The sequence below is a fragment of the Neomonachus schauinslandi genome, chromosome 12, assembly GCF_002201575.2.
Source record: "Neomonachus schauinslandi chromosome 12, ASM220157v2, whole genome shotgun sequence".
Lineage (NCBI taxonomy): Eukaryota > Metazoa > Chordata > Mammalia > Carnivora > Phocidae > Neomonachus > Neomonachus schauinslandi.
Genome location: NC_058414.1, coordinates 12535932 through 12563697, shown reverse-complemented (window position 1 = coordinate 12563697; position 27766 = coordinate 12535932). Strand labels below are relative to the sequence as shown.

The 27766-nt window shown below is 40.9% G+C and overlaps 1 protein-coding gene across 1 annotated transcript in view; it reads left to right on the top strand.

The window, feature by feature from the left end:
• SUGCT (succinyl-CoA:glutarate-CoA transferase) overlaps positions 1-17531 on the top strand; it is a 630208-nt gene extending 612677 nt beyond the window's left edge. The window contains exon 8 of the mRNA XM_021703719.2: positions 17348-17531. Within this exon, the coding sequence (XP_021559394.2) occupies positions 17348-17511 (164 nt within the window). The 3' untranslated portion in view covers positions 17512-17531. The remainder of the gene's footprint in view (positions 1-17347) is intronic.
• The last annotated feature ends 10235 nt before the right edge of the window (positions 17532-27766 follow it).

Genomic DNA, 27766 nt, shown 5'->3' with positions numbered 1-27766 from the left:
ATAAATAAAACTGAGACTTATGTTTTCCAAATAGAAAAACAAATAGTCATTAAAAATCCAAAGACCTTACGTTCTTCCAAGAAGGAATAAACATTTTTTTAAGTCTGACAGTGTTTTCGTGAGCTATTTTACATTGTTCATAGAGTCCTACATATTATTGTCAAAATAAAAAATTAACTTCTAAGCAAATTAAATTAAGGTAAAATTTGGTATCATTGTACCAACATCCAGATGGTAAAACCTTTCTTTGTATGAACAGCAAAATTACCTTTCACTGCCTTGTTTATTTCTGAAAATATAGGGGTCCTTTTTCTTCATGCATGCATTCATTTAACAAATATGTGTTGAGCATTCCAATTTACTGGCTTTTGGACATACAGTGCAAACAAAACAGATATGATTCCTGCCCTCATGGAGCTTAAAAATCCTTCCAAACACTTGTTTTTATCCAATCTATGAAATGAATCTTGACACTCAAAAATTCTGCACAGCTGTTGGAATGTTTCATCTTTGGAATATTGCAGGTGTCCGTCCTCATGGATAGTGTAAGTTTAAGTTATACAGTTGGATAAACCAGATGTAGTAAGGACAAACACATTGCATTTAACACTTTTCTGTTTGTGTGTAACTATTTTGGCTCATAGTCAACAAAACAGTTTTACCTTGCTTTGGAGTCTGTTTGACAGGATTTATTTTGCTAGAATCTTGAGGTCTGAGGCTATGAACACTTTTGAGTTTCATTGTTTTAGAACTCTGAGAACTGAATTCAAAGCTTAGTTGAATTAAATGATTCACTCACTCATTCACTCACTGACATTCAGCAAATACTTGTTGAGGAAAACAGACAATGCTCCCTGCCATTGTGAAGCTTACACTCTAGCAGAGGGAGACAAAGAACAGTAGACATACATGAAAAGTACTATGGACAAAAGAGAAAGTAAAACAGAGTGAGGCAGATTGGAAGTGGCAGGGTCAGAATGGCAGATGGAAATGGTAAATGTGGTAGTTAGGGTAGACCTTATGGAGCAAAGAAGTGAAGGATTTAAGGGAACAATTAGTATAGATATCAGAAAGAAAAATGTTCCAAACAGGAAGATCAGCTGGAACAAAGTCCCTAAGGATGAGCAGGCTTGGTGAAGAGCAAGAAGGCCAGCACTCCTCGAGCAAGATGAGTAGGAGGGCAGAAGGCAGGAGGGGAAGTCGGGGGTAGCTTAGTGGGGAGGCAGGTGGATTACTCAGAATTCCAGAGCCCACCATCAAGAATGAAACAAGGAAACCTTTGCAGAATTTTGAGCAGAGGAGTGATATGATGTGACTTAGGTTTTTAAAAGGTAGCTCTAGCTGCCTTATTGAGACTATATTGCAGGGGAAGCATGCAGGCAGGGAGTCACATGATAGGATGCTCCCACAGACATTCAGACAAGAGGTGATGGTGGCTAAGACCAGGATGTTTGTAAAAAGAAGTTGGATTCTGTATATATTTGGAAGTAGAGCCAGTAGGATCTGCTGATGAGTTAGATATGGAGTGTCAGAGAAAGAAGAATCAGGATGACTCCATTTATACACCATATAAACAAGCCTCAATGTTTCTTCTGTATATCATAGATTTCTAGTGGTCTTATTTCCTAATTCAAGATTCTAGTTAGGTGGCTTTTTTTTTTTTTTTTAGTCTAATCCTTCAGTTATTTACTGAACACTCACCATATGGTAGGTACTATGAGGGATGCAAGATGAGCAGAACATTAATTCTGGTCTCAAAGAAGATCTCAAGAGGCAATACAATTAGAGATTGAGATACACCATTGAGGAAAAACAGATCAAATGTTATAGGGAATCAGACAAGAGAGATGTTCCTTTGAACTGCGAGAAAAAAGGACGGCTCAACATCAAGTTAGCTTGAGCAGAGCCTCAAGAATAACTTGGGCTTGAGGATTGCCATGCTGAGATGCATTCTGGGTCGGCAAAGGGACCAGCACAGTGTCCGGTCCAGGCGAGAATGAGTGCCGTTTAGCTGGATGGAGCAGCTGGGAATAAAAGATTAGGCAAGCTGTCCTCCTATTTCAGAGTGCTCTGGCCCAAGGAGGTGGCAGGAAAGATGAGAAGTGTGGGAATGTGTGAGAGATGTTTCAGAGGTAGCACCACTGGGATAGCAAGTATCAAAGGCAAGGCTGGGGATGAAGGCCCTGTCATCAAGAGGATGATCATGCCAAAATAGAAATAGGGGCATAGAGGGAAAGCACTTTCTAAAATCTTTCCATCTGGACCTCAGAGGTAAAGTGAAAGGGAAAAACTAAGATCACATCTTACGGCAAATAGTTAACACATCGCCATTTTCCCAGCAGCAAGTTTGTGGACCTATTTTTCTTGATACTCTATTTGCTTGGGCTATGATTGTGATTTGTGTGATCTCAGGCACTCTTGGGAAAGCAAAGAAGAAGATGGTAAATATAAGACTGATTCCTGTAAGATAGAGATTAAGAAGCACAGGAAAATTTTATTAAATTATAAAGGACCTTCAGAGGCTTACAGAAGAACTTTTCAAAGCTCATCTGTAGCAAGAGCCACAAATAACCACCTGCTCCAGCTCTGTTCAGTTCCTCCCCTCAAAACTGAATCGAAATGCAATCCGGCTTCTCTGACTGGAAACTTCTTCCGGTATTTTCCTTAATGGAGCACAGAGGCAGAGGAGGTGAGGAGAAGGTCACTACTTTGAAGGTCTATGAAGCTTAAAATGTTCTGGCTACAGATTTCAGCTGAACCAATTTTGTTTTCCATGGTGAAGTCTAACCAAACAAAATCCTGGGAATGCGCCCAAAGAGTTTGTATTGGATACTTGAATTTTACAAGGCAAAGAAGTGGGAGAATTGATTATTTTGGCAAAGCACACATTGTCAGCAAGGTGTTTCTTCACCCTTTTCAGCATTTTCAGAAGTGCTGAAAATAATTAGAAGCAAACACAAATGTTGGAAAGAAGCATTCAGGGGAGCCCTTCCTCCAGTCCACAGTTTTTCAGAGACCTCAGCCTCAAGTTTGGGTAGCGTGCTCTGAGGGGAGATGGCATGTTTGCTAATGAATATGAATAGCATTTCCTTATGGGCCATATATTTTTCCAGCAGGAAATGGATAATCTACTATGACATTTCAGTGGGTTGGAACAAGATAGATAAATCAAATGCAAGTTGCCCTGTTTCTTTTTCAAATGAAAGATAAATGCCTTAATGGATTAGCAATCATGAAATATATAAGTATTTATAATACAGTACTGCTTTATAACACCATCTGCCAAAGAATGGTATTTATTCAGCCACTGATATGAGAACAGATTTTCTTCCACATTATGCAGGGAGGAAATACATCGTAGTGTTAACGAGCATGCACTTAGTATTTAGCCAGCCTAAGTAGTAACGAAATTCTTTAGTTGACTGGCTGTGTAATTTTGATAATGTTACTTAACCCCACTTCCCTTGTTGATAAAATGGTGTAATAATAATCCTGCTTTTAAAAGTCATTTAGTCTATCAAACAAGGTAATATATGGAAAGCATTCCACCAAATGTCCAACACATGTAAGTACTCAGTATATAATAGCTGTTATCATCATTCCAGTGGTCAAAATTGGCTCTGCACAAGATGAGAGTTTCAAAGTATTTGGACCATCTGAACTGAATGCTTTCTAGAGGAGTGCTGAGGGGCTGGGTGAAGGAGTCCCTCCTTTGGTTTCAGCAAATAGATCTCTGTATTAAAGTTGAGGCATGTAATCAGTCTTTGTCAGCTAGGGTTATGCTGTAGTAACAAACAGTCCCCAAATAACATTGGCTTAGGACAACACAAACATATCTCTTGCTCACAGAAATGTGCAATCTGGATTGAAAGGGCCCCAGACTGATGGAGCAGTCACCGTCTCACACATGGCCAAGTCACTACCTCAGAGAGGCCTAGAGGGTCTTAAATCAGCAACTGAGTGTTCTGGCCTGGAGGCGGCATACACAGCCCCTCTGTTCACAGTGTGTTGGCCTGTAACGTGACCTCATCCACCATCAAAGGGGTCAGGACAGGCAATACCAGCGTGCTCCTGGAAGGTGAGAACTGGAGATTTAATGGACCTCACTGATGACTACCACAGGGCCATAGACATTGTTGAAAATATACTCTTACCTTACAGGTGGTGGTTCTGGAGGACTTCTCTATTGAGTTACAAAATAAGGAATTAAAATTTGCTACAGCTGTAATGACAAATGGTGCCTGTGAACTCTGGATGAGACTAGGGTGATCCGTCCAAGCTGGTGGTACATACCACGTTTGCCTTGAGTTTCTGGGATGCCTGACCACAAAAGTAGTGCCACAGATTGAGTTCTTCTGTTAAAGAGGTCCAAAGCCATTTTGATTCTCTGTGGCTTTTTCCCACCGCCCATGCGAGTTTAAATGGCTTTATCTGTTTTTATCTCACATCTAATGGGCTTAATGTGTTCTAACTGTGTGGCTCCATTTGGCGCCTTGGATGCTATGGCTGAGAGGCGCCATATAAAAAATATTGTTATTGTTATGATGATGAGTTCAAGCACTGGAGGGGAAATTGTGAAATAACTTGGTACTGGAGCTATCATCATTTTCAGCAAAATGAAGTTTGGCGTCTTATTACACTAGTAAGCCTTGAAGATTAAATGGTATCTACAGCATGTATCTTAGTGATGGGCCAAAGAAGTCAAAATAAAAATGTTTGATATAGCATTTCATATATTATAAAACAGATGTTTGCTTTTAAGTATTCTTGATATTTTTAAAAAGTTGACACCCATATCAGACATTAAAAAAGAAAAGAAAAGGTGCACACACTTAACTTTTAATTTTCTTTATTCTTGCTTCCATTATGATCAGACAGGCCAGCTATGTTAATTAATTTAACCCTTCGTGTTGATCGTTTGCCAGTTTGCTCTGAGGTTGAGCAATGGATTGTTTCATTGCTTTAGAAATGCATCATCAAGACGGGAGGTGCATGGAGTTCTGGAAAAAAGGACTGTTTAGGTCCCTTCCCTCATGATGATGTGATATTATGTTCCCATTACTTGAATATTCATTATGGTTTCCCACATGTTTTTGGCTACCTCTGTTTCCTGCAACTGTTTACATTATTAAGTTGGTCTGGATTATAGAAATGTAGTTTGAATTCTGTATATAGTTAGAGGAGCTTGGGATGTTTGCATAGATTGGGTAGATTCCCTTTTTAGCCTAAGAGAATCATGGAAGTTTTCTAAAAAGAGATGAGACAAAATAGTCAGGGTCTTGTTACTGAAAGGCCTCAAACCACAGATGGAAAACACTACAGGGCTTGTCTGAGGAATTCTCTGGCACGCCAGGAACTGGCCCTCCCTGTGCCTTGAACCAGATAACTTTCCACAGGGAGCAAAGGGAAGGCTTCATTCCTTTTGGGGAGGGTAGAAGGGAAAGCTTTGGAGTACATTGCCTGACTCAGGAACATGGGACATTGGGAATGAATTGATGGGGCTGTGATTCTAGGGATTCCTACAAGGAAATAAGTGGCATCTGACAAACGAATTTGAAAAGATGAGGTAATAATGAATACATATTGCATAAGTTATCTGGTAGAACTGTAATCTAGAAGGACAGAGACAACAGACTGGTCAGAAGATGAAATGCAAAGTTGTTCTTGGCATGTTCTACTCCAAGACCGCCTGAATTTGGTTTCAAACTTAGACAATCCCCTTCTTTTGGGCGTCTGGGTGGCTCAGTTGGTTCAGTGGCTGCCTTCGGCTCAGGTCATGATCTCAGGGTCCTGGGATCGAGCCCCACATGGGGCTCCCTGCTCAGCGGGGAATCTGCTTCTCCCTCTGCCTCTGCCCCTCCCCCTTGCTCATGCGTGCGTGACGCTCTCTCTCTCTCAAATAAATAAATAAAATCTTAAAAAAAAATCCCCTCTTCTTTTACTCTTCCCCTTTCCCCGGGAAGCAGTGTAGCCCATTGGCAAAGACTGGGGATTTGGAGTGAGACTGGGTATGAATCCTGGCTCTTCTTGCTAACTCTGTGACCCTGAGCAAGTGATCTCCTGTCTATGCCTCTCAGTTTCCCCATTTGTAAAACGGTGATAATTGGAGGTTCTGGCATTATCTGAAGGGCTGAAAGAGTCAGATGTATAAATTCCATAAAATAGTGCCTGGCACATGGTGTTTGTTAAATAAGTAAAATAAACTCCATGTTTTCAAAGTTCCTTCTAATATAACTCGTTAAAATCCAAGGGAGTATAGAATTGATTTGTGGTGTAGGTTCCGATGCTGTTGAAAACAATAAGTGTATACTTAGCAGATGTGTGACGTGGGAAACCTAACCTCCCTTAGCCTGCCTTTGCTATCTGTAGGAAGAGGAGAAAAATACCTATTTCCAAGGGTGTGTAATGGAGAATGAACAAAATAAACATTTGAAAAGTGCCCATCATGTAATGTGTGCTTAAGGAATGGTGGATTCCTTCCTCTCCTTTCTTTTTCCTTTTAAATACTTGTATCCTTGACTGTGAGGGATTTTTTTTTTTTTATGTTATGTGAGTCACCATACAGTACATCATTAGTTTTGATGTAGTGTTCCATGATTCATTGTTTGCGTATAACACCCAGTGCTCCAAGCAGTACGTGCCCTCCTTAATACCCATCACCGGGCTAACCCATCCCCCCACACCCCTCCCCTCTAGAACCCTCGGTTTGTTTCCCAGAGTCCATAGTCTCTCATGGTTCGTCTTCCCCTCTGATTTCCTCCTTTCATTTTCCCTTCTCACTCCTAATATCCTCCATGTATTCCTTATTTTCCACATATAAGTGAAACCATATGATAATTGTCTTTCTCTGCTTGACTTATTTTACTTAACATAATCCCCTCCAGTTCCATCCCTGTCGATGCAAATGGTGGGTATTCATCCTTTCTGACGGCTCAGTAATATTCCATTGTATATATGGACCACATCTTCTTTATCCATTTGTCTGCTGAAGGGCATCTCGGCTCCTTCCGCAGTTTGGCTATTGTGGACATTGCTGCTATGAATATTGGGGTGCAGCTGTCCCTTCTTTTCACTACATCTGTATCTTTGGGGTAAATACTCAGTAGTGCAATTGCTGGGTCATAGGGTAGCTCTATTTTTAACTGTGAGGGATTTTTAAACATTAAAAACTTTTAGCCCCAACTTGCTGTCATGAATCTGAAATGCAGCTAAGCTGTCAGTGTTCTGGGAGGCCCATGTCTGAAATTGGCAGGTAACCTGGGCTCTGCTTAGGAATCTAGGTTGCAAAGGCAAGCACTGCGGCAGAATGAGAGAAAATGGTAGCAGCCAGCATGTATTAAGCGCTTACTGTGTGCTTGGTACTTTTCTAAGAATTTTTTCCTAAGTCCTCACAACTTGATAGGGTAGGTGGCATTATCATCCTTATTTTACAGAGAAAGAGACTGAGGCACTGGTTGGTTTAGTAAATACTAAAGGAGATACAGCCGGGATGTGACGCTAGACACTCTAGTTCCAGAACCCACACTCTTAATCACCTGGCTATATCACTTCTCAAACCCAGCGGCTACAAAGTCAGCAGATCTGTATGTGCATCTGCTATATGTTCTTTATACACTTTTCATAACCTCTCTAAGCTCCATGCTGCCCTTCTGCGATAATGGAATAAAATGAATTAATGAATATTTTAAAAGTGCCTAAGGTCATTGTGAGGATTGATTTAGATAACAACCAGAAAGCACTCCGCCCCAGGCCTGGTTTCCAGCAAGGACTCACTAAGTCATAGTCTCAGATGTTCCGGTGTATGACTTACAGGCTGTGACGGACTCTTCCTCACCTGCCTTCGCATTGTGTTGGCCGCCAGCTCTTGAACTCTGGATTCCATGAAGTTTATCAGTTCGGCCTCTCAGGAATGGGCACACACAGAAGTTGAAGTACAAGGTGTTGCCATTTTCCTAGAATCCTATAGACTACCCCTGAGGGGACCCCAGAGGGCATTTCACACACAGTCCTCACCTAGAGGTGGGTACAACCTACAAGCCGTGCCACCCAGCCCCCTTCCTGGGGAGGGGCGTAAGGAGACCCAGGGCCTTGACCATTAGTTGTTAGACTAGGTGGTCTCCTCAAAAGGACGGCACCTGCGGTTCAGGATTTAGTACCAAGTTATGTGCTCGGGATTGCTGTGGTGGGCATGTGTTTCAGTGTTTTCTATTTGATTGACTTTATTAAGGCAGAGGAAAGACTTTCCCACCTTAGTTTATCCCTAAGTGGCTATGACTCAGTTTCCCTCCCTGCCTCTTTCTGTGGGGCACAACGTTTCCAGTTCTTTCAAAAATAAAAATGTCCTATTTTTGGCTGTCAAGTCAATGGGAATTTGTCTGTTTAAGGTCAAGAAATGCATTTATCTCCAAACTTACCAACTATAGATATTAACTTCTTATTCATTTATTTTGCTTCCTGTGGGCACAAAACATTTTGATGCAATAGATATTGATATAGAGCTTAGATAGTAGAGAAAAAGCTCTTATTTATTTAAATAAAGAACTTATTTAAGTAAGTTAAATAAATAAACAACTTACTTAAATTCTCAGCATCAGGGCACCTGGGTGGCTCAGTCGGTTAAGCAACTGCCTTCGGCTCAGGTCATGATCTCAGGGTCCTGAGATCGAGCCCCACATGGGGCTCACTGCTTAGCGGGGAGTCTGCTTCTCCCTCTCCCTCTGCCCCCCACCTCAGCTCATGCTCTCTTTTGTTCTTCCTCTCTCTTAAGTAAATGAATAAAATCTTTAAAATCTTCAGCATCAAGGATGTTGGAATAAATACAGTTGCCATGAAAATATAGTGTTTTGGAATGTGGACATTTAGATGGTAAGTGACTTCTAAATTTATATGTCCTGGCCCCAAATCTTCCCTGAATTCCAGACTTGCATAGCTAAAGGCCCACTGACCTCTGTCCTTGGATATCTCATAGTCACCTCAGACAGCATGTCCAAAAGAGAATTTGACTTCTGCTTCCACCAAAACCTGTCCATGTGCAATTCACTCAGTCTTTGCCATCTGGCAAATGGCCCCACCAGTTTTCAACCCCAAAACACAGGATTCTCCTTTGATCCTTTCTTTCCCTTCACAGCTACCCTAGCCCATGTAATCCATCAGTAAACCCTGTCATTCTATCACCAGCATAGCTCTCCAACACATCCACTTTTCTCAAACCCTACAGGCACTGTCCTAGTCCGGCCACCACCATCTTTTCTAATCTACCCACAGCAGCCTCCAACAGCCTCATGCTCTGCTTAGCAACACGAGTGTTCCATCACTGCTCTCAAAGCTCCATGGAACTCAGAATAAGATCCAACTTCCCTACTGTAACTTCTTTATTTTTTAAGATTTTATTTATTTATTTGAGAGAGAGAGTGCAAGCAGTGGGGGAGTAGTGGCAGAGGTAGAGCAAGAGAGAGAGAGAGAATCTCAAGCAGACCCCATGCTGAGTGCAGAGCCTGACGCAGAACTGATCTTACCACCCTGAGATCATGACCTGAGCTGAAACCAAGAATCAGACGCTCAACCGACTGAACCACCCAGGTGCCCCATCACTACCATACCTTCTAAGTCCCTGTGCATTCTCTGCTCTGCCTCTCCCTCCAACTTCATTTAGAACCTCCCTTCTACCGAATTCTTGTTCTAAACACATTGGATCTTTTTTGAGTTTTTTGAACATCAAACCTGTTCATGCTGCCTGGAACCTTCTTTCCTCCACTAATTGTACTAATAGCTCAGTTTAGGGCTCAGCCTAAGGATCATCTAATCAGTTTGGTCTTATCACCCATGCCATCTAGAACAGTCAGCTGGGGACACATTCTAGTACCTCCTGTTCTCCTGCCCTTTCTTGCCTTAGGGGATTTCAGCAAACTTTCGGGGCAACCTGTCTTCTCCCCACTCTGCCTATAATGTTCTCATCTTCCCAGCTAGATTTTAAATAATTTTATAATTTCTATAAAATTTTAACTATTTATTTGTTGACTTGTTTATTGTCTCTCTCCCAAATCAGAATATAAATTCCACGAGAGTAGGGTCCAGGTATATTTGCTAAAACATATCTAGGTCATACAGCCAAAATCCTGATGAAGGGATAGATTCTAAAAAATTATATGTTGAATTAATTAGTGGCTAAATTAATTAATTAAAATGACAGAAATGGTATTTATTCGAATATCTTTAATTGTTAGCAATCTTTCGTTCAACAAATTTGTGTCAAATGACAGAGCATGGATCATGAAATCTGATGGACAGGGGATCTTGTCTTGGTTCTATTATTTATTTAGCTGGGTAACCTTAGACAAATTAACCAACCCTTTAAAGGACCTCGGTTAAAACACCTAGCAGAAGAAGCTGTGCTTTCTTTCCTGCATGGCCCCCAAAGGAGGAGGGTGCATGAGGCACCATCGGCCAAGCCCACTGGTCGGCAGCATCTGTGGGCCAGTCACTGGGCTCTTCGAGGTGCAACAGAGCCTATGAAGTGAAAATGAATGAAGGTCGTTCTGATGTTTTCCAGAAACCGTTCAGAGGATGGCTCTGATAAAACCACTAGCAGCACAACTGCACATAATGAGCATATAGGTAGCTGCAGATGAATATTCAAGTCCATAACTATCATGGTTAAAATTCTTCACTGCCTCAAAGGCATGCAATTGGAAGGAAAAATGAAGAAGGTCAAGAAGACATGAATTGAAACATGATGAAAATTAATATTTAACATTGATCACCTCACAGTAAGTTATATAGAAAAATACATGTCTGAATACTTGTAATTGCTGGGCAGTAAAGTCTATTATCTTTAAAATATATCAAATGTTTATCAGACAGCTCTATTCTCATAATCACTGGTCAGACTTGTTTTTAACATACTTTAAGGATAATATGCTCTTGTCAATACCTGGCTTATTTGTAGAATGTGCCCCCCCTTTGAGGGGGAAGTCAGCTGGGGACACATTCTAGTACCTCCTGTTCTCCTGCCCTTTCTTGCCTTAGGGGATTTCAGCAAACTAGATAACCATGGAGGCCCCCCCCTTCAGAACCTGCTATGATACCTAAAAAACAAGTATTTGGAATCTCCTAAACACCTTAATGAATTATCCCTTGCAAGTAAAGATTTCACCTGTGTCCTACAGAGTTTGTTTAAAATTTAAATCTTATTTTATTCTTTGTTTTTACCTTTGAATAAAAAAGTAATCCTGGGGGGAAAAATTAAAAAAAAAAATAGAGGACCTCAGTTTTCTGATCCATAAAATGAGAGTTATTATAGTCTATGGGGAGGCGGGGTGGCTCAGTCAGTTAAACGTCCCACTCTTGATTTTGGCTCAGGTCATGATCTCAGGGTTGTAGATCAAGCCCCACATCGGGCTCTGTGCTGGGCGTGGAGCCTGATTAAGATTTTCTCTCCCTCTCCTCCTCCCTCTCCTCCCCCCACCCACCTCACCCGTGTGCGTGCTCTCTCTCTCTAAAAAGAAAAAAAAGAGAGAGAGAATTACAATGGTCTCTATTTTATAAATTGAAAAGTCCAATGAAATAATGCAGATAAAAACACAATCTACACTCATTACAGGTGTTTAAGAAAAGATGCTTACCTTTCTCTTCCTTCTATAGCAAAATGAAAAGCATTGAGGGCCCATTAGCAAATACAACTGCATTCTCCTGCCCTCATAGGAAATACCGACAACTAAACAGACAATGTAATACACCATGCTTAGTGCTGTTATAGAGGACACACAGGTAATATGCACTACTCGAATGTTCTTGGCATCAAGGTCAAGTGGATTTCCTTTGTTTGTATCCCATCAGTTACTTAAAACCTTGCCACGTTATAATTTGCTTCATATTTGGATCTTTATTTTCTTACGCAAATTTTGTTTTTTCTAGAGTTTCTAATTATTTTTTTCTTGAGTAATGTAATTTTATCCTATTATTATATTTTTCCAATTTTTAAGTTGTTCTTATACAATTCAGGCTCTTTTGCTCTCTCAGACTCCCCTTGTGAAGTCCTCTGCCCTCTTCTGTTTCTACCTTATTGACTGTCCAGGTCTGAGTTATCATCCTGAGGTCTTCCTTCCCTGCACTCCCTAGTTGGTTCTCACCGTGTACCAGAATTTTATCCTTCTATCATTTACTCCCATGTTCTACTGGATTCAACATCAAGAAACTTACTTCATAAACTTACTTAATCTTTGAAAGTTTGAACATGTCTTCATATTTGATTAATCATTTGTTTGGGTAGGCAGTTGTAGGTTTAATATTTTCATGTAGAAACTTGAAAGCAAGTTTCATTTTTCTTCTAGTTGCTAGTACAAACTAATAAGTTAGTCAAAATTGACACAACCAATCCTCTGCTTTCTGTCCTACGTCTCTTCTAAGACCTGTCTCTCTCATAACCACTGATTTTAAGATCAGAACGTCTTGGGGGGTGAAATGGACCATTAACACCCGTTTCCTCTACCTCTTTTAACACATCAACATTATCCTGTCCATGTCATTCTTTTTTTTTTTAATTTTCTGTTTTCATTTATTTTTTTTTATTCTTATGTTAATCCCCATACATTACATCATTAGATTTAGATGAAGTGTTCCATGATTCATCGTCTGTGCATAACACCCAGTGCTCCATGCAGAACGTGCCCTCCTCAATACCCACCACCAGGCTAACCCATCCTCCCACCCCCCTCCCTATCCTGTCCATGTCATTCTTAAATTTGTTGAAATATCTCATTCATTAGTGATGCTACCACCCATTCTCTTCACTTCTGAATTTTTATATTGATTTGTTTAACTTCTAAACTTTTATGTCAGTGGTATTTCAGGAGAGAGTGATTTGTGTTCAAAACCCCCCAAAATACAACTTGAAATTACTGTACAGACAGGTTGCCATCATTTAAATGCATTGTAATTTATTTAACCAGTGCTTAAGTTTTGGACATATTTTCCAGATATTTTTCAATATGGTAGCTATGTGACCTCTTCATCTGGAAGGAAGGGGTAGGAGATAGACCTATGGGCACAGTATATGAAGGAATGTGTTGGTAAACACCTAGTCCTAACAAAGTAACTTTTGGAAGCTAAAAGTGTTTTAAAAAAATGTACAGAATAACACACAAAGAACCCTTACAGCCTATAAGTTAGAAAGCTGTGTGGGAAGGAGATAGGTATTAAAAGAGTATTGAGTATATTTTGAAATTTATGTAGATCCTTGCCTATGGAATTTGTCAACATCCTGATTAAACCCATAGAAGAACATTTTTAAAGTAGAATTTCTCCATTCAAGTGTGGGAACACTTTTAAAACTCCTCATAGTTAGTTACAAAATTCCTGCCAGGAGGACTGTACTGATTTATACTCCTACCAGTCACTGACCTCTTAAAAACAAACCAAAATAGCCACAAGACTTGCTAATTCTATAAACAAAATTGTACCTTATTATTATCTTCATATGTATTTCTTTGATTATTACTGATATTGAATATTACCCATATTATATTCCCCAGATGCTCAAACCAACCCTCGGTAGGTTTGTCAACCTTATCTTAGAAATGTGTAGACTGAGGCTCAGGGACTTTAAGAATTCTCAAGATCACACAGCTTGCAAGTGTTTGAAAGCATATGTGAACATAGACGTGACTTTGCCAAAAAGTAATTTAAGAACATGTGACTTATCTGCTCATCTTTTTTTAATGGAAGATCAAATTATTCATTCTTTCTGGACCTTAGATGTAAATAATTATGTCAAACATTTTGTACTTCTTGAGACAAATGTATTTTAAAAGGACTTTATTCCCTTTGTGCAAAACCTAGATTGGGAGGGATGTCCCTGGAACTTAGCTTTCTCTGGGATCTGGATATCACCTTTATTTGTCCCATTGCATATATATATATATTACAGAGACTATAAATTTTTGTTTCTTAATAAACCACATGACAAAACAATACTTTATTTTAAAAATGTATAAAAATTACAACTTGAAAATTCCCAGTACAGTACAGGCATATATAAACTATACTTTGATCTTAAATTACACAAACGAACCCCAGCTTCAGAATCTTTCTGAACTCAACCATATGCAAAATACCTGGTTTCTGAAGGGGCTTAGGGAAAAGCATATACAATTTATTAAACTGTGATATGGCTTCTTTAATAACATACAATTATTTAGAGAAGCATAGGCTTTCCAAACATACAGTATTTTCTAAGTGCCTTTATGCTAACAAGTCTAAAAACCAAGGAATACCATTCTAGTTCGTTAATAATACCACTCCAGTAAATGGTAGTTAGTAATACCATTCTAAATTCTTTAAGCTTTTTTTGTGGAGACACCTGGGTGGCTCTGTCAGTTAAGGGTCTACTTTCAGCTCAGGTCATGATACCGGGGCCCTGGGATCCAAATCTCGCATCGGGCTCCCTGCTCAGTGGGAATCCTGCTTCTTCCTCTGCCTGCCACTACCCCCTGCTTGTGCTCTTTCTCTCTCTTTGACAAATGGATAAATAAAATCTTTATAAAAAAATAAGACTTTTTTTTGCATAAAATGTTAAATACCTCTCATCCAGAAGTGGTAGCAGAGTCTTTGGGGTAGATCTGGAAGCTACTGTGAAAGCATAGTGTATAGTGGCAGTAACACAAGTTGAACTGCCCTTTAGTATGGCTGGACCTGAAGATTCCTTCCTATCATCACTGCATCGAGGCTCAAAGTCCAGGTTCTTAGTACTGATCCATGCTGCTAGGTGGATGGATCTCAGACATTATGCTATGTGAAAGAAGCTAGACACAAAAGGTCACATATTGTATGATTCCTTTTATAGGCAATATCCAAAATAGATCACTCCAGAGACAGAAAGTAGGTTCGTGGTTGTTGCCAGGAGTTCCAGGGGAGGGCTGAGTTGAGGGAAACTGCTTCAGGGATAGAGAGTCTGACTTTGAAGTGATGGAAATGTCTTGCAACTCTTAAATAGAGGTGGTCATTGCATGGCATTGAGGCTATATGAAATGCCACTGAATTGTTCACCTTTAAATGGTTTATTTTCTGTTATGTGAACTTCACCTTAACAAATTATTATTTTGTTTAAAAACCCAAGTTCTTGCACCCAACAAACTTGGGAACTGACTCTCACTTCCCACCTGGGTGATGTTGGGCAGGTTATTCTCATTCCCTAACCTGAACCCTCACTCTGACCCTTGTACCCTAAGCCTCCTTGACCTTCAGTGTCCATCTGGGATTGTTGTGACGGTTCTCGGACATGATGGCTCAGTAGCTAATGCACCTTAAGTTCTGACAAAATGGCAGCTGCCGTGCTGGGACCACCAGCAGTATATTCCCAGCAGCATTGGCCAGCCCAGATTCTCTGTGTAGTCAAGTGACTCTTTCCCAGCGGGGAGTCTCACTCCAGATCATTCAGTTAGGAAGAAGTCACATAACATTGATTCTCTCAGTGACATCCTTCTTTTGAAAGACACGTTTTAGATTAAAACTTGTTCATTAATGTCAAAATTGGAACCCACTCTGAGAGCAGTGAATAAAGATCACATGCCTAAAACATCAAATTATCAACCTTTTCATGAGAGTAGTGGGCCCTGCCTCCCAATGCGTGCTCCTTGACTGAAAAGAGATGGACCAGTTAGAAAGCAGTCTGCGCTAGGGCATTTAGAAGGAAGCGTGAGCTTCTATGCGGCTTCTAAGAATGGAACAAATGAATAAACAAACAAAAAGCAGAGATAGCCCCATAAATACAGAGAACAAACTGGTGGTCGCCAGAGGGAAGGGGGAGGATGGGCAAAATGGGTGAAGGGGAGTGGGTGGTATGGGCTTCCGGTTATGGAATGAACAAGTCAGGGGGATGAAAGGCACAACACAGGGAACACAGTCCGTGGTACCACACCGGTGTGTGTGGTGGCAGATGGCAGCTAGCACTTATGGGAAGCACGGCATAATGGGTAGACTGTGTTGTACACCTGAAACTGATGTAACATTATGTGTCAACTCTACTTCAGTAAAAAATACAATTTAAAACAATAAAAAGAAGGGTGAGAAGAAAGAAGCAAAACTTTGACCATCAGTTGAAAGTTTCCATTTGTCCATCGTGGATGGTGTGTGTCACACAAAAGTGTGGCTTGATGGTCTGGGGACGTCTGTGTCCTCTCTATCATCAACAGTGGCTTACTTTTTATTCATGGAATTCTCTGAAGAGCTTGAAGCACATTTGCTGCTCTACTCACTGACGTTGTGTTACCCACATGCGCTTTGGTTTTGCGTGTCCTTCCTCCGTGCACTCCAAATCAGGAGCAGGCTGGAAAAATTTTTATGAGATAGAAATGCATTGTTTTGTAGTCTTCTTGTGACTATCTAATTTGTTTTCCCGAAGCCTAATCAAATGAGATGTGAAGAACAGCCAACAGAAATACCATTTATTGAGTGAGGCAGGAAAGGTAAAAATCTGCTGAAACAACATGCTCCGCGGTGCCCAAACAGCTTCTCTGGGGAAAACTGGAGAAGGAAGAGCAGGCTGCTAAGGTTATAGAGAGTGCAAGACGGTTGCAATGGACGTGGATGGGAGTCCCGGTGCTATTAGTTATTAGCCATGTGACCTTGAGCAAAACTTGAGCTTTTTGGGCTTTCGTGTCCTTACCGTGAAGAATGAGGATCATAAAATCCATTTCCAACAGTTGTTGAAAGTTCTGCTTGAGTTACCCTGTGCACAGTGGCTCAGTGCTCTGCGAACAGCTGAATGAATATCCCCTCCCCCTTGCACTGCACATGCAAACCCAGATCTCCCTGATGACGAAACTCGCACATATCACCTCTTTTCCCACCAAAAGTCTTCAGCAGGGTCTAGCAGAGCTTTAGTTGATCTGTGGTCTGTTGAATTAAACCTTATAGTTTATATAGGAGACACTGAATAAAAAACATCCAGATTACCTTCACCTGGGTCAGATTCCAGCACAGAGAGACACTATGTACCTGTGGTCCTTGTTCTTTTGGATCCAGAGAGTCGACTCAGCTGAGTGATTGAGCCGCGAGAGTCTTGGTGACAGGATTGGCCACTTCCGCATGAGCTGGCACACGCCAGACACATACATATCCCCCCAACCCCCCCTCTCCCCCGCATGGGCAGGTCAGATGACCACGGCACAGTTGGATGAAACCGAGTCAAGAAAACCTCACATAAAAATACATTTCTTTCCAAAATGCGCCACCATTTTGTAACTGGCAGTGATAGTCTTGGCATTCATTGAAAACACCCCAGGCTGCTTAGGTAATGAATTTCCTAGGGTTAGTCATTAACAGGCTTCCTGCTTTCCTCCTCTTTTGACAGGCCCAGCTGTGAGATACAGTAAGTTCAAGATGTCAGAGGCCAGGCCACCCCCCCTGCTCGGGCAGCACACAATGCACATCCTGAGGGAGGTCCTCGGATACAATGACAAGGCCATTGGGGAGCTGTTCAGCGCTGGAGTGGTGACCCAACATGAAGCCGAATGATCAAAAATGCTCTTTCTCAACACCACAACCTGAATGTACTTTGTTAGCAAAGGCAATCTTCTTTCTGGACCCCTTTCCCCAGTTCTGGTGCCTGCCTCTGCAAAGAAAAGTTAGAGTAATTCCAGATTTCCTGCCTGGCGCCTCCAGAATGGCTCTGGTATCAATGCATCTAGTGCTTTCTAAATGTGCCCCACCTTCTACTCCTTACCATTCTCCCCCCACCCCAGATAATAGATTAATTGTGGATTGGTGGGATTTTTTTTTTTTTGGTAAAGATTTTTTTTTTTCCTGGAAAAATACATTCCTCATTCTAATTACATTAATAGCCTAAACGTTTGCCCCTCCAGCCCACGCAGGTCTGAAAAAGAGCAGATCTCTTGCCATTCTCCTCTTGCACATAAAGTCTTCATTTAAACCTTTGTTAGGAAGTCAAAGCAATAAGCAGAATGACAGTTTCAGTGATTGATTTTAAACAGAATAACTTAATTTTGAGCTCATGAGTCCTTTGTTAATCTGTAATTTAAACCATGGACTTTGCTGATGTCTGTTAAGAAAACTGAGCTTCATTCTCCCCATGGGGGTAAATATTTGCTTTATGTTGTATTTCTCTGATTATTTCATGATATGTGGCAGAAAATCAATTTCCATTGCTGCATTTTGGGGTGTATGGATCTATCTGCATTAGGGGGTGGAAAGTGGCTTTTTTAATCAGCACCTTATTTTGAGCCAAGTACAAATGCAATAGGTTTTTAAATGAGTGTCAAATGACCATCTGGGTATTGAATAATGTTTAAATAATAGGAGAATGAAAGGAGAACATTCTTTTGTAATCTGAGCACTCACTGTAGAAGAATATATAATGCCTTAATATTAAGTATTGGCATTTAAGTATTAAAGTATTTGTCAGAGAGCTTAAAGTATAGAAAACATTTTCTGTCCAGAAGATGGCAACTGATTTGACTCTATGTTCCAGGATAAACTGTCGCTCAGGCTACCAGTCCCCCAAGCCCAGGTATAGACCTGCGCATCACATGACCTCATGATCAGTCTCCCGACATGATCTGAAGTCATGACCTTAAGGCAAACATTTTGCCATCATTTTATGACATACCACGTGGCAATTGAAAGTTAAGTTAGAGGTGTTCATCTTTCAAACTGTGAGTTAGAGCTGGTTTTACTTTCACGCTCTTTTTGATTGAGATGATTTGAGCTATTTATCCATGCTGTAAGCCCCAATATATTTCTAGAATCAAGGATTGCAAATAAAAAGGAAATGTGTCTTCTCACAAGGCCTCATGGGACTTTTTTAGAAGAATGCCTACCAATTCTATTTTTTTTTTTTTAAAGATTTTATTTATTTATTTGACAGAGAGAGACACAGCGAGAGAGGGAACACAAGCAGGGGAAGTGGGAGAGGGAGAAGCAGGCTTCCCGCTGAGCGGGGAGCCTGATGCGGGGTTCGATCCCAGGACCCTGGGATCATGACCTGAGCCGAAGGCAGACGCTTAACGACTGAGCCACCCAGGCGCCCCGAATGCCTACCAATTCTTGGAAGAGCTATTGTCCTCCCTGCTTTGCTCTTTGTGGATGTTTTATTCTGAGGCACTCCTGCTGTGATTCCGTTAGTTAGACTTTCATCCTACAAGGGTAATGCCTTCTGCAGTGCTCTCCCCCCAGTGGCTAGCTCACAGATATACATTTGGAGACATTCGCTTCAGGCCAGATATCTAAATGAAATGCCTCCATGTCTATACAATCAGTAATGAAAATGGCAAAAGTTGAGATGGCAGAGAATTGGCAAAAGCACATGATCTTGAAAACCAGATTCATCATTTCTCCTATGGGTCCAAGTAGATATCTTGAAATGCAAATTACTTGATTAGTGAAGAAGAGTTACCGCAGGAGACTGTCTCCAGTGTAATTGTGTATCCAGATTTCCACCTACACGATTCAGAATGATCCAAGAGAACTTTGAAACTGTTCATCACCCGACAGAAAGCATTTACTCTCCTGACTTAGTGAGAGAACTCATTTAGAATATGTTTCAAGTTCAGATCGATAATTAGTCCTGAAAGAAACATTGTGCTGGCTAAAATTGCTAGCAATATGTCCAGATCAAGTTATGCTTATAAACAAATGTGCTGTTTTAATTATCAGGGCCTATTTTCTTACACATTCCCAAAGCTGAGCACACTACTAAGAGACCATATGCTCAAGTTCAGTATGTGTCAAGGCCCGCCTTCTGGCAGGTTTGTGTCTGAGGTTGACTTATAAATTCTTCGAAACTTAGTGGGTTAATCATTATGGAATCGAGGGTGTGTCCACAAGCAACTAGTCTTCCCTCTCTTGATTTTTTTCCTTAAACTTTTTGCTGTCATGATTTTCTGGTTAATCAAGCACGATATTTTCTAGCATGTGCTCTAATATTCCGAATGTTTCCCTAGAAGAAGAGAAATGAGCATTGACCAAGTGTGTGTGACTAGTCCAGTTACTTGGACTAGTATTTTGTCTTTGGTCCATCTACTAGGAGTTGGAAGTACAATCTTGATTTTAAAAACCACATTTCATATGAAGTCATTAGACTACCTCATCCACATAGCCCCATACTGGGGGCCTTTTGCATGAAGACTTTGTGACCCCTGCTTTTAGCCTTTTTCAGGGAAATTCACCCCACTCCTATGTTACCTACATTTGATATTTCACCACTGACTCTTTCATCCCATGACATTAGCATGTTGTCTGCTTGAAAAGCTTTGTAGATGTGAGTTTTGTTTGTCATTCTCCCACATGGCTCAATGCTGCCTTCATCCGTAGGACTCTGAGAAAGAATGCCAATCCCAAGATGAACAGACTGTCCAGATCTGCCTCTCCTCTGACTGCTCACCGTGGATTCTCAACTGGCAAAGGAGATGAGTGTGAAAAAAGGCACATGACTCAGCCTCCATGCCCTGACCCTGGACTGTTCATATTCAAGCTTGTTCCCAAGATTATGAAATTCTTTTTACATTTGCCTCTATTTATGGGAGACTATCTGCTATAGTGAGCCCTTATAATTGATGAGATTCTTACGATGCAGTGTGCCTTAAAAAAAATCATTGTTCACCTTGAACACTGTAGTATCAACAATCCTTAGGAGGCCAGAATATCTAGCTCACTTCTTTTCCTTCTTGATTTTGAGGTACTAGGACTGGTACATTCATCATTTGATAAGGAAGATGAAAAAGTTAAAAAAAAGATACATACTTCCATTCCAAACAGCAGTTAAGAAAAACAAACAAACAAACAAACAAAAAACACATCTCAGAGGCTATCATATTGGTGTGTAGAGGTTTTCTCAGATATCAGGACAAAATTGTATTTCTTACAATTCTAGTATAGCAATACCAGGGTTGAATGTTTTAAAAATTGCTACTTTCCTAAGATACTTAAATAGTTTCTCTATATAGACATACCAAGCTATCTTCTGAGCACAAATGGCCCTGAACTTTTAAACCAGGCTGGCTATATGCAGGACACGTTTATGTGGCGGGATTAGTGGGCTATAAGCAACTCCAACAGACACGTTTCTCCCAACACCCAAAAACAAGTCTTCCAGCATCACCCTAGAAGTACTATAGACAAATGAATGCAAATACTTTGAACTCATATATTTATTCCACACACTTGGGGGGGGTGGGAAGTGCAGAAGAAGGAGAGTTTTGAAAAAAAAATGAGAGTTGGAATATGTCAATTTGATTATCAGAAAAGGAAAAGAGAAAGCATGCCCAGGTGGTGCCTGGGTGGCTCAGTCATTAAGTGTCTGCCTTCAGCTCAGGTCATGATCCCAGGGTCCTGGGATCGAGCCCTGCATCGGGCTCCCTGCTCAGCGGGAAGCCTGCTTCTCCCTCTCCCACTTCCTCTGCTTGTGTTCCTTCTCTCGCGTCTCTCTCTCTCTCTCTCTCAAATAAATAAATAAAATCTTAAAAAAAAAGAAAAAAAGAAAGAAAACATGCCCAGGTCAGACAGACCCAAGGGCACATTTGTTCTAGAGACTCTGGTGAACCTATGAGCCCAGCCTTACATGTAGATGCCAGGAGGGAAGGGCAAGCTCTAGAAGGAGCTCAAACACTACCTGGGAAATAGATTTCATCCACCTCAAAATTTTTCTTGAGAAATAGCTTTTTTTCCCCTATTCCTTAAGGCTTTCACATTAAAGGGCCTACCCAATCACCTGTCTCTTTGCAACACTCTTAATGAGAGGCTGTGGTAAGCAGAATAATGGCCCACCAAAGATGCCTATGTCCTAATTCCCAGAACCTGTGAGTATGTCACTGTCCTTGGCAAGAGGGAATAAAGGTTGCTAATCAGCTGACCGTGAAATGGGGAGCTTATCCTAGATTATCCTGGTGGGCTCTGTGTAATCACAGGGGTCCCTCAAATGTGGAAAAGAGTCAATGTCAGAGAGATGTGATGTAAGAAAGACTTTAAAAACCATTGCTGGATTTGAAATACAAATGGATGAAGGAATGTAGGCATATTCTAGAAGATGAAAAAGGGCAAGAAAAAGGGATTTCCCTTCAAGCTTTCAGAAGGAACACAGCCCTACTTGATCCTTAGCCCAGTGAGACCGATTTTTGACTCATTTTGGACTTCCAATCTCCAGAACCACAGGGCAATACATTTGTATTGTTTGAAGCCACTAAACATGTGATATTTTGTTCTAGCCTCAGTAGGAAATGAATACAGAGGCTGTTCCGCCTCTGTTTGAATGTCTGAAGTGACAGAAAAATTACTACTTTGCAAAGTGATCAATTGACACCTTGTAACTCCATTTTTTTCTTTCTTTTTCTTTTTTCCTACCTACCACCTTTCCTACCTTTCTTTTTTCTCATTCTTTGAAGCTCCTGTCCTTCCTTTCTTTCCCACTGGTAATAATATCCTTTCTCCCTCTGTCTGCACAGAGTTCTAGATCCCTGTTACACAAACCTATATCCCCAAACCTGCAACTGACCTTCAGAAAAATAAAACTAGCTCAGTAATTTGGAAGGTAACTTGTGGTAATTCTGGCCATGGCTTTACCTCCACTAGCAATCCTGAATTAATCTCTGGATCGGGTGGTCCTCAAATAACTGGCTGCCCTTTTTTTCCCCCCTGAAACTCAGGAAAGGAAATGAAGGAGTGATCCAAATGCTACTCTGGGCTGTGGCAGAGCCCTCCAGCTTACTACCTCTCTGTCCCATGTCCTCAGTCTTTAGGAAAAACAAAAACAAATAAAATATAATACAGAGCACAGTTTAGACTTTGTGACAGTCAGGGTCCTACTGTTTTAGTTACTGAGCCTTCAGCGGAGGAAGGAGAGGGAGGGCATGATGGTCAGTGATTCTGCTCCAGCAACTAGGCTTTGGCCTTTGTTTCTTGCTCTTTTGTAGAAACAGTGGGCTTACTCAGTCCTCAGGTGGTGATGAGTAGTTTGTACCTTGCCATTTGAGTCCAGAGGAAGTGGTGCCTTCTTCTCTACCTTGGTTTTGCCATCTGTTAAATAGGAAGAGTGGATCCTTACAGCAACCTTTGCTTTCTTCTTTCAACAGGATGAAAAACACTTTGACATATCTCTCTTCCAACTCCCCCCTCCCCTCCCCCCGCCCTTTCTTTTTCTTTGCAAATTAACCACAGGACAGTCTCTTCTACTCAAGTTGGTTTCTTTGGCTTCTGACCACACAGATGGGAACAACAATGTTTTCGTGCTCCTCATCCCATTACCAGCACCCTTTCCTCTTGCCCAGAACTGCACACGTGCTCACCCTGAAGCAAGCCACTCAGCTTCTGAATACACAACTGAGTTGTTGAAAGAAAGTAACGTGAAACTGCCATAGGAAAATATCTTTCTTTCCACCTCTTTACCTCATTGTGACCCCCAAGGAAAAACTCAGATTTCCATAGCCTCTCTTGGTATGAGACATGGCAACATGTGTAACACACATTCACCCTGAGGGTCTTGGATTTATGTTTTTAGATTTTTATGAAGAACTTCCTGGCTGTTCTTGACAGGAGCTTTGAAATATACTATTAATGAACATTATTGTGTTCTTCCTTTGGAGAGGGTCAAGGAAATTGTAGCATCCGTTTTGGGGGGACTGTTAAAGAATCGCTATTTCTGGGGGTAGAAAAAGGAAGTATATTTCCCCAGCTAGGATTGCTCATATATACAGCCAAACATGCTTGCAGTCGTATTGGCACAGACTAGGGGACAGGACAGAAGTGCAATGACACACAGGTCACCTCTGGAAACAGTGCCCAGTGATTAGAATCTTCTCAGCCCGATTTGCTGAACTGTGCAATGGGAAAGGTCTGAGATAGGATCAAACTAGTGTCCCTATTCTTAAAAACATGACAGATTTGGAAATATCCAATCACTGAAGCTTCCACTTCTGGGCCCATGTTTCCCATCGTCTGAGTCTCAAACATGGTGTCTGGTTCTCCAGCTTTACTTTCTGGGAGAACTTAAGTGAAGGGATGTGGGCTCAGTGTGCAAGCAGAGGCGGTGCTCAATTAGCTGAACTCACTGACAAAATCATGGAGGGATGATGGGAATGGAAACACAATGTTTTGTACAGCTACTCTCATACGACCCTGGTGACATAAGGTGAGACAAGTATGGTGGGTATCTGCGTAGTGCACTTCTGGGGGAAGATTTATTAACTCAGCAGCATGAGCACTCAGATCTAGAATAGGTCCAGTTGGGGGAGGAAGAAGACTCTGCCACTAGTCAGTTTTATCTTTAATTTCCTGTACAAAATGGAATCAGATTTACTCTATTCATCCCTATAAAATAAGAACTCTTATTATATTCTTTTTTCTCTCTTAGGATACATACCAGCTATAGTTTAGCAATGCTGGCAGATCTGTTCATGAGTTCCGTGACTGGGGTTAAATTTGAAGCTAGTAACATCTAGTAAGCATGGCATGTAAAGCACTCTTCTAGGTAGACTTAAATGTATTAACTCACTTAACAAACATGCCTGGGAGGGCCTGACAGATGCTCCTAAAGAGCATATCCTCTAGTCTACCGTATTCATTGGGACTAAGTGATACCTGCTGTTATTACCATGATGCTACCCTCAGGTCACATCCCTAAAGCTCATAGGCCCAGGACTTTTGGAATCTTCAAAGGGGTGAAGGACAAACAGGTCAGGAGCAAAAAGACCATAGTCCAAATCTTTTAAACCTTTGGAAATGATCTAAAACTAACAAGGTTCCCAAGAGGATCAGCTGAGCTCAAACACTGTCAGCAAAACCCTGACGAAAGTCTTCTCAGGTTGCTACTTCAGGGAGATACTACGGTTTCTCATGTGTTAAAAGTCCTAAGAAGATATACTTCTACAAAATAGGACCTTAATATGTTTTCCCCACCCCAGCAGATTTTTCTTTGTGTAAATTTACAGATACAAGCTGTCATTTCTAGTTCTTTTTAAAGGTTAAGTGGAGTCATAAAGTTGGTTGATTAAGTAGGTCAAAGCAGCTCTCCCAAAGACAACTGCTGAGAACAACGAGAGAAGGTAGAGCTCTTGGATTTAACCACTTAGAGGAACATCACTTGTGCTGGACAATAGCCAGCACACTGTTGAAACCTAAAGAGACATTCCAGTGTAAATAAGCCTTGGCTTATCTGAGATGATTGGAAAATGAGTGACACCCATTTCCAGTTCCATTTCACATTCTCCTGGGACAAATGAAAGAAGTATGAGAGATGTCTAGGATGATATCGATGACTCTGGCGGGAGTTAAACATTATATTAATAGGAAAATATTCATTTGTGTAAAAGCCTACTCATTCAGCAAATCCAGTGAAAAATGTATTCCCCCAAATAAGAAGATACAGCAGTGAACCATAAAGGTACTTCTTTTGGTTTGGAGCATTTTCAAAGTATTAGAGCAGAGAGAAGAGGGAAGTACTTCTCGGTGTTTTTCTCTTGACCTGTGAATGAAGCTTCTTCTGATCTCTGCAGTTGGAAGTGATCCCTGCATCTTGTTTGCCATCTTAGTCCTCTGTATTTACCTGACCACAGCAGTTATCACATCTGAGTTATAATTACTGGTCACCAATTGCTCTCTCTCATTGAACTATAATATCCTTGTGGGTACCTTCATCACCATTGTATCTCCAAGGATTATCATGATGCTTACTCTGTAGGAGCTCCACAGTAAATATCTGTTGGAGAGACATTCTCTCGCCCACCAGATTATATGTTCTCTGAGAAAGGAACTGGTAATATTCGTTATTTTCATTACTCATGGTGCCTGTAATAGGTGATCTGCAAAAATGGTCATCTTCAATTCCTCCTTCCCTACATGCACATATCTCTGTTCCTCTCAAGAGATGCACTTTATTTCCCTTTTCCTGGAATCTGGGCTGGCCTGGTACTTGACTTTTTTTTTTTTTTGGTTAAACTTTTTATTTTAAATAATTTTAGATTTACAAAAACTTCCAAAAATAGTACATCGAGTTCCCACATACTGTTTACCCAGTTCCTGCTAATGTTAACATTTTATATAACCAGTGTACAATATCTAAGGCAGAAAATTAGCATTGATACGGTACTATTAATTAATCTACAAATGTTCAAATTTTGCCAGCTGTCTTACTTGGGCAGGAAAAATTCTAAAAGAGTCCCTAAGATTTGTAGTCTCTGTTGTACACACTCTCTCCCAGTTATTCATTTAAGCACTAATCTAAGTGCTACTATGGGAAGGTTTTGCAGCTATAATTGAGGTCCAAAAATCAGTTGACCTTGAGATAAGAAGATTATCTGGGTGGGCCTGACCTAATTACACAAGTCCTTTTGAATCTAGGTCTAGAGGTCAAAGGCATTAGACCAAAGATTTGAAGACATGAGAGAACTTTCCAAAAGGGTATATTTTCCAAAAGTGACTCGCTTTGACCAATAAAATGAGGTGGAAGTGATACTATGTGAATTCTAGGTGAAGACTTGAAAAGGTGTAGCATCTTCATCTTTTGCTCTTGGAAGTCAACGACCATGAATGAAGTCTTACCATTATCCCCTGAGGAAGCCGATGGCCATTATCCTTTGAAGGGGGGGGCAGGGCACTTGGAAGTGTACAAAGACACCGGACACATGAGTGAAGCTTCTGTGGGCCTCCTGTCCACCTCAGCAACCACATGAATACAACTAAGTGACCCCAGCCAGTGCCACATGGAGCAGAACTGCCCAGGTGAACCTTACCCCAATTTCTGACCCACGTAAATTGACGTTTAAGCCACTCTTTTGAGGTGGTTTTTTGTATAGCAATACATAAGTAAATGTCTAACTCAGAGAAGGATCTCAATAAGTATTTGATAAAAAGAGCTTGATGAATAGTTTTCATGAAATCTTGGCTAGTTGAAATAGGAAGTAATATGTTATGGTTTATTATTTATTTTTTCTATTGAAAGAGGGCAACTGAAAATCTGCTTTTGTTGAAAGTTCTTCTAAACTGAATCACCTTACTATTGTCACTTGAGGAATGGAGGAGTTTGAATTATTTTGATTATGTGGTACCTCAGGGTCATCATTCTGACAAGACCATTCTGACACCATCTTCAGGTGAAACTGAGGACACTTATGTCAGAAATTGTCATGTTTCTGATCTGGGAAGAAGTTAAACTTAGGAAAGTTTTAAGTTATTGAGGGGTTTCCATGGGAGGCAGCTTCTAGGATGACCCCCAATGGGCCTCACCCCTGCTTCAGAACTTTGTGCTGTCCCTTCTCACATTGTACCAAGGCTGATCTGTGGAAACAATAGCATATAGAAGAGGTGAAAAGGAAGCTTCTGTTCTCTTTCCCCCTCTCCTTTTCTCTTTTTGTCTTTCTCTCCCATCCTTCGCTCTGGGGGAAGCCAACTGCCATGGAATGAGCAGCTCTATGCAGAGGCCCACAGGACAAGGTACTGAAGCCTCTGGCCAACAGCCAGTGAAGAGCTGAGGTCTGCCAATAACCACATGAGTAAGTCTGGAAGCAAATTCTCCAGTCTCAGTATAGCCTGGAGATGTCTGTAGTCCCAGGCAACAACTTATTGACATCACAGAGCCATGCAGCAAAGCTACTCCCAGATTCCTGCCCCTCAGAAACTGTGTGAAATAATAGGTAGTTGTTGTTTTAGCTTTATTTTTAATAGATTAAGTTAGCTTCAATTTGGGGCAATTTGTTACACAGCATTAGATAACATATAGTTCTCCATTGGATTATGACAAAAAGTTATTTTTAATATAAGACTTTCA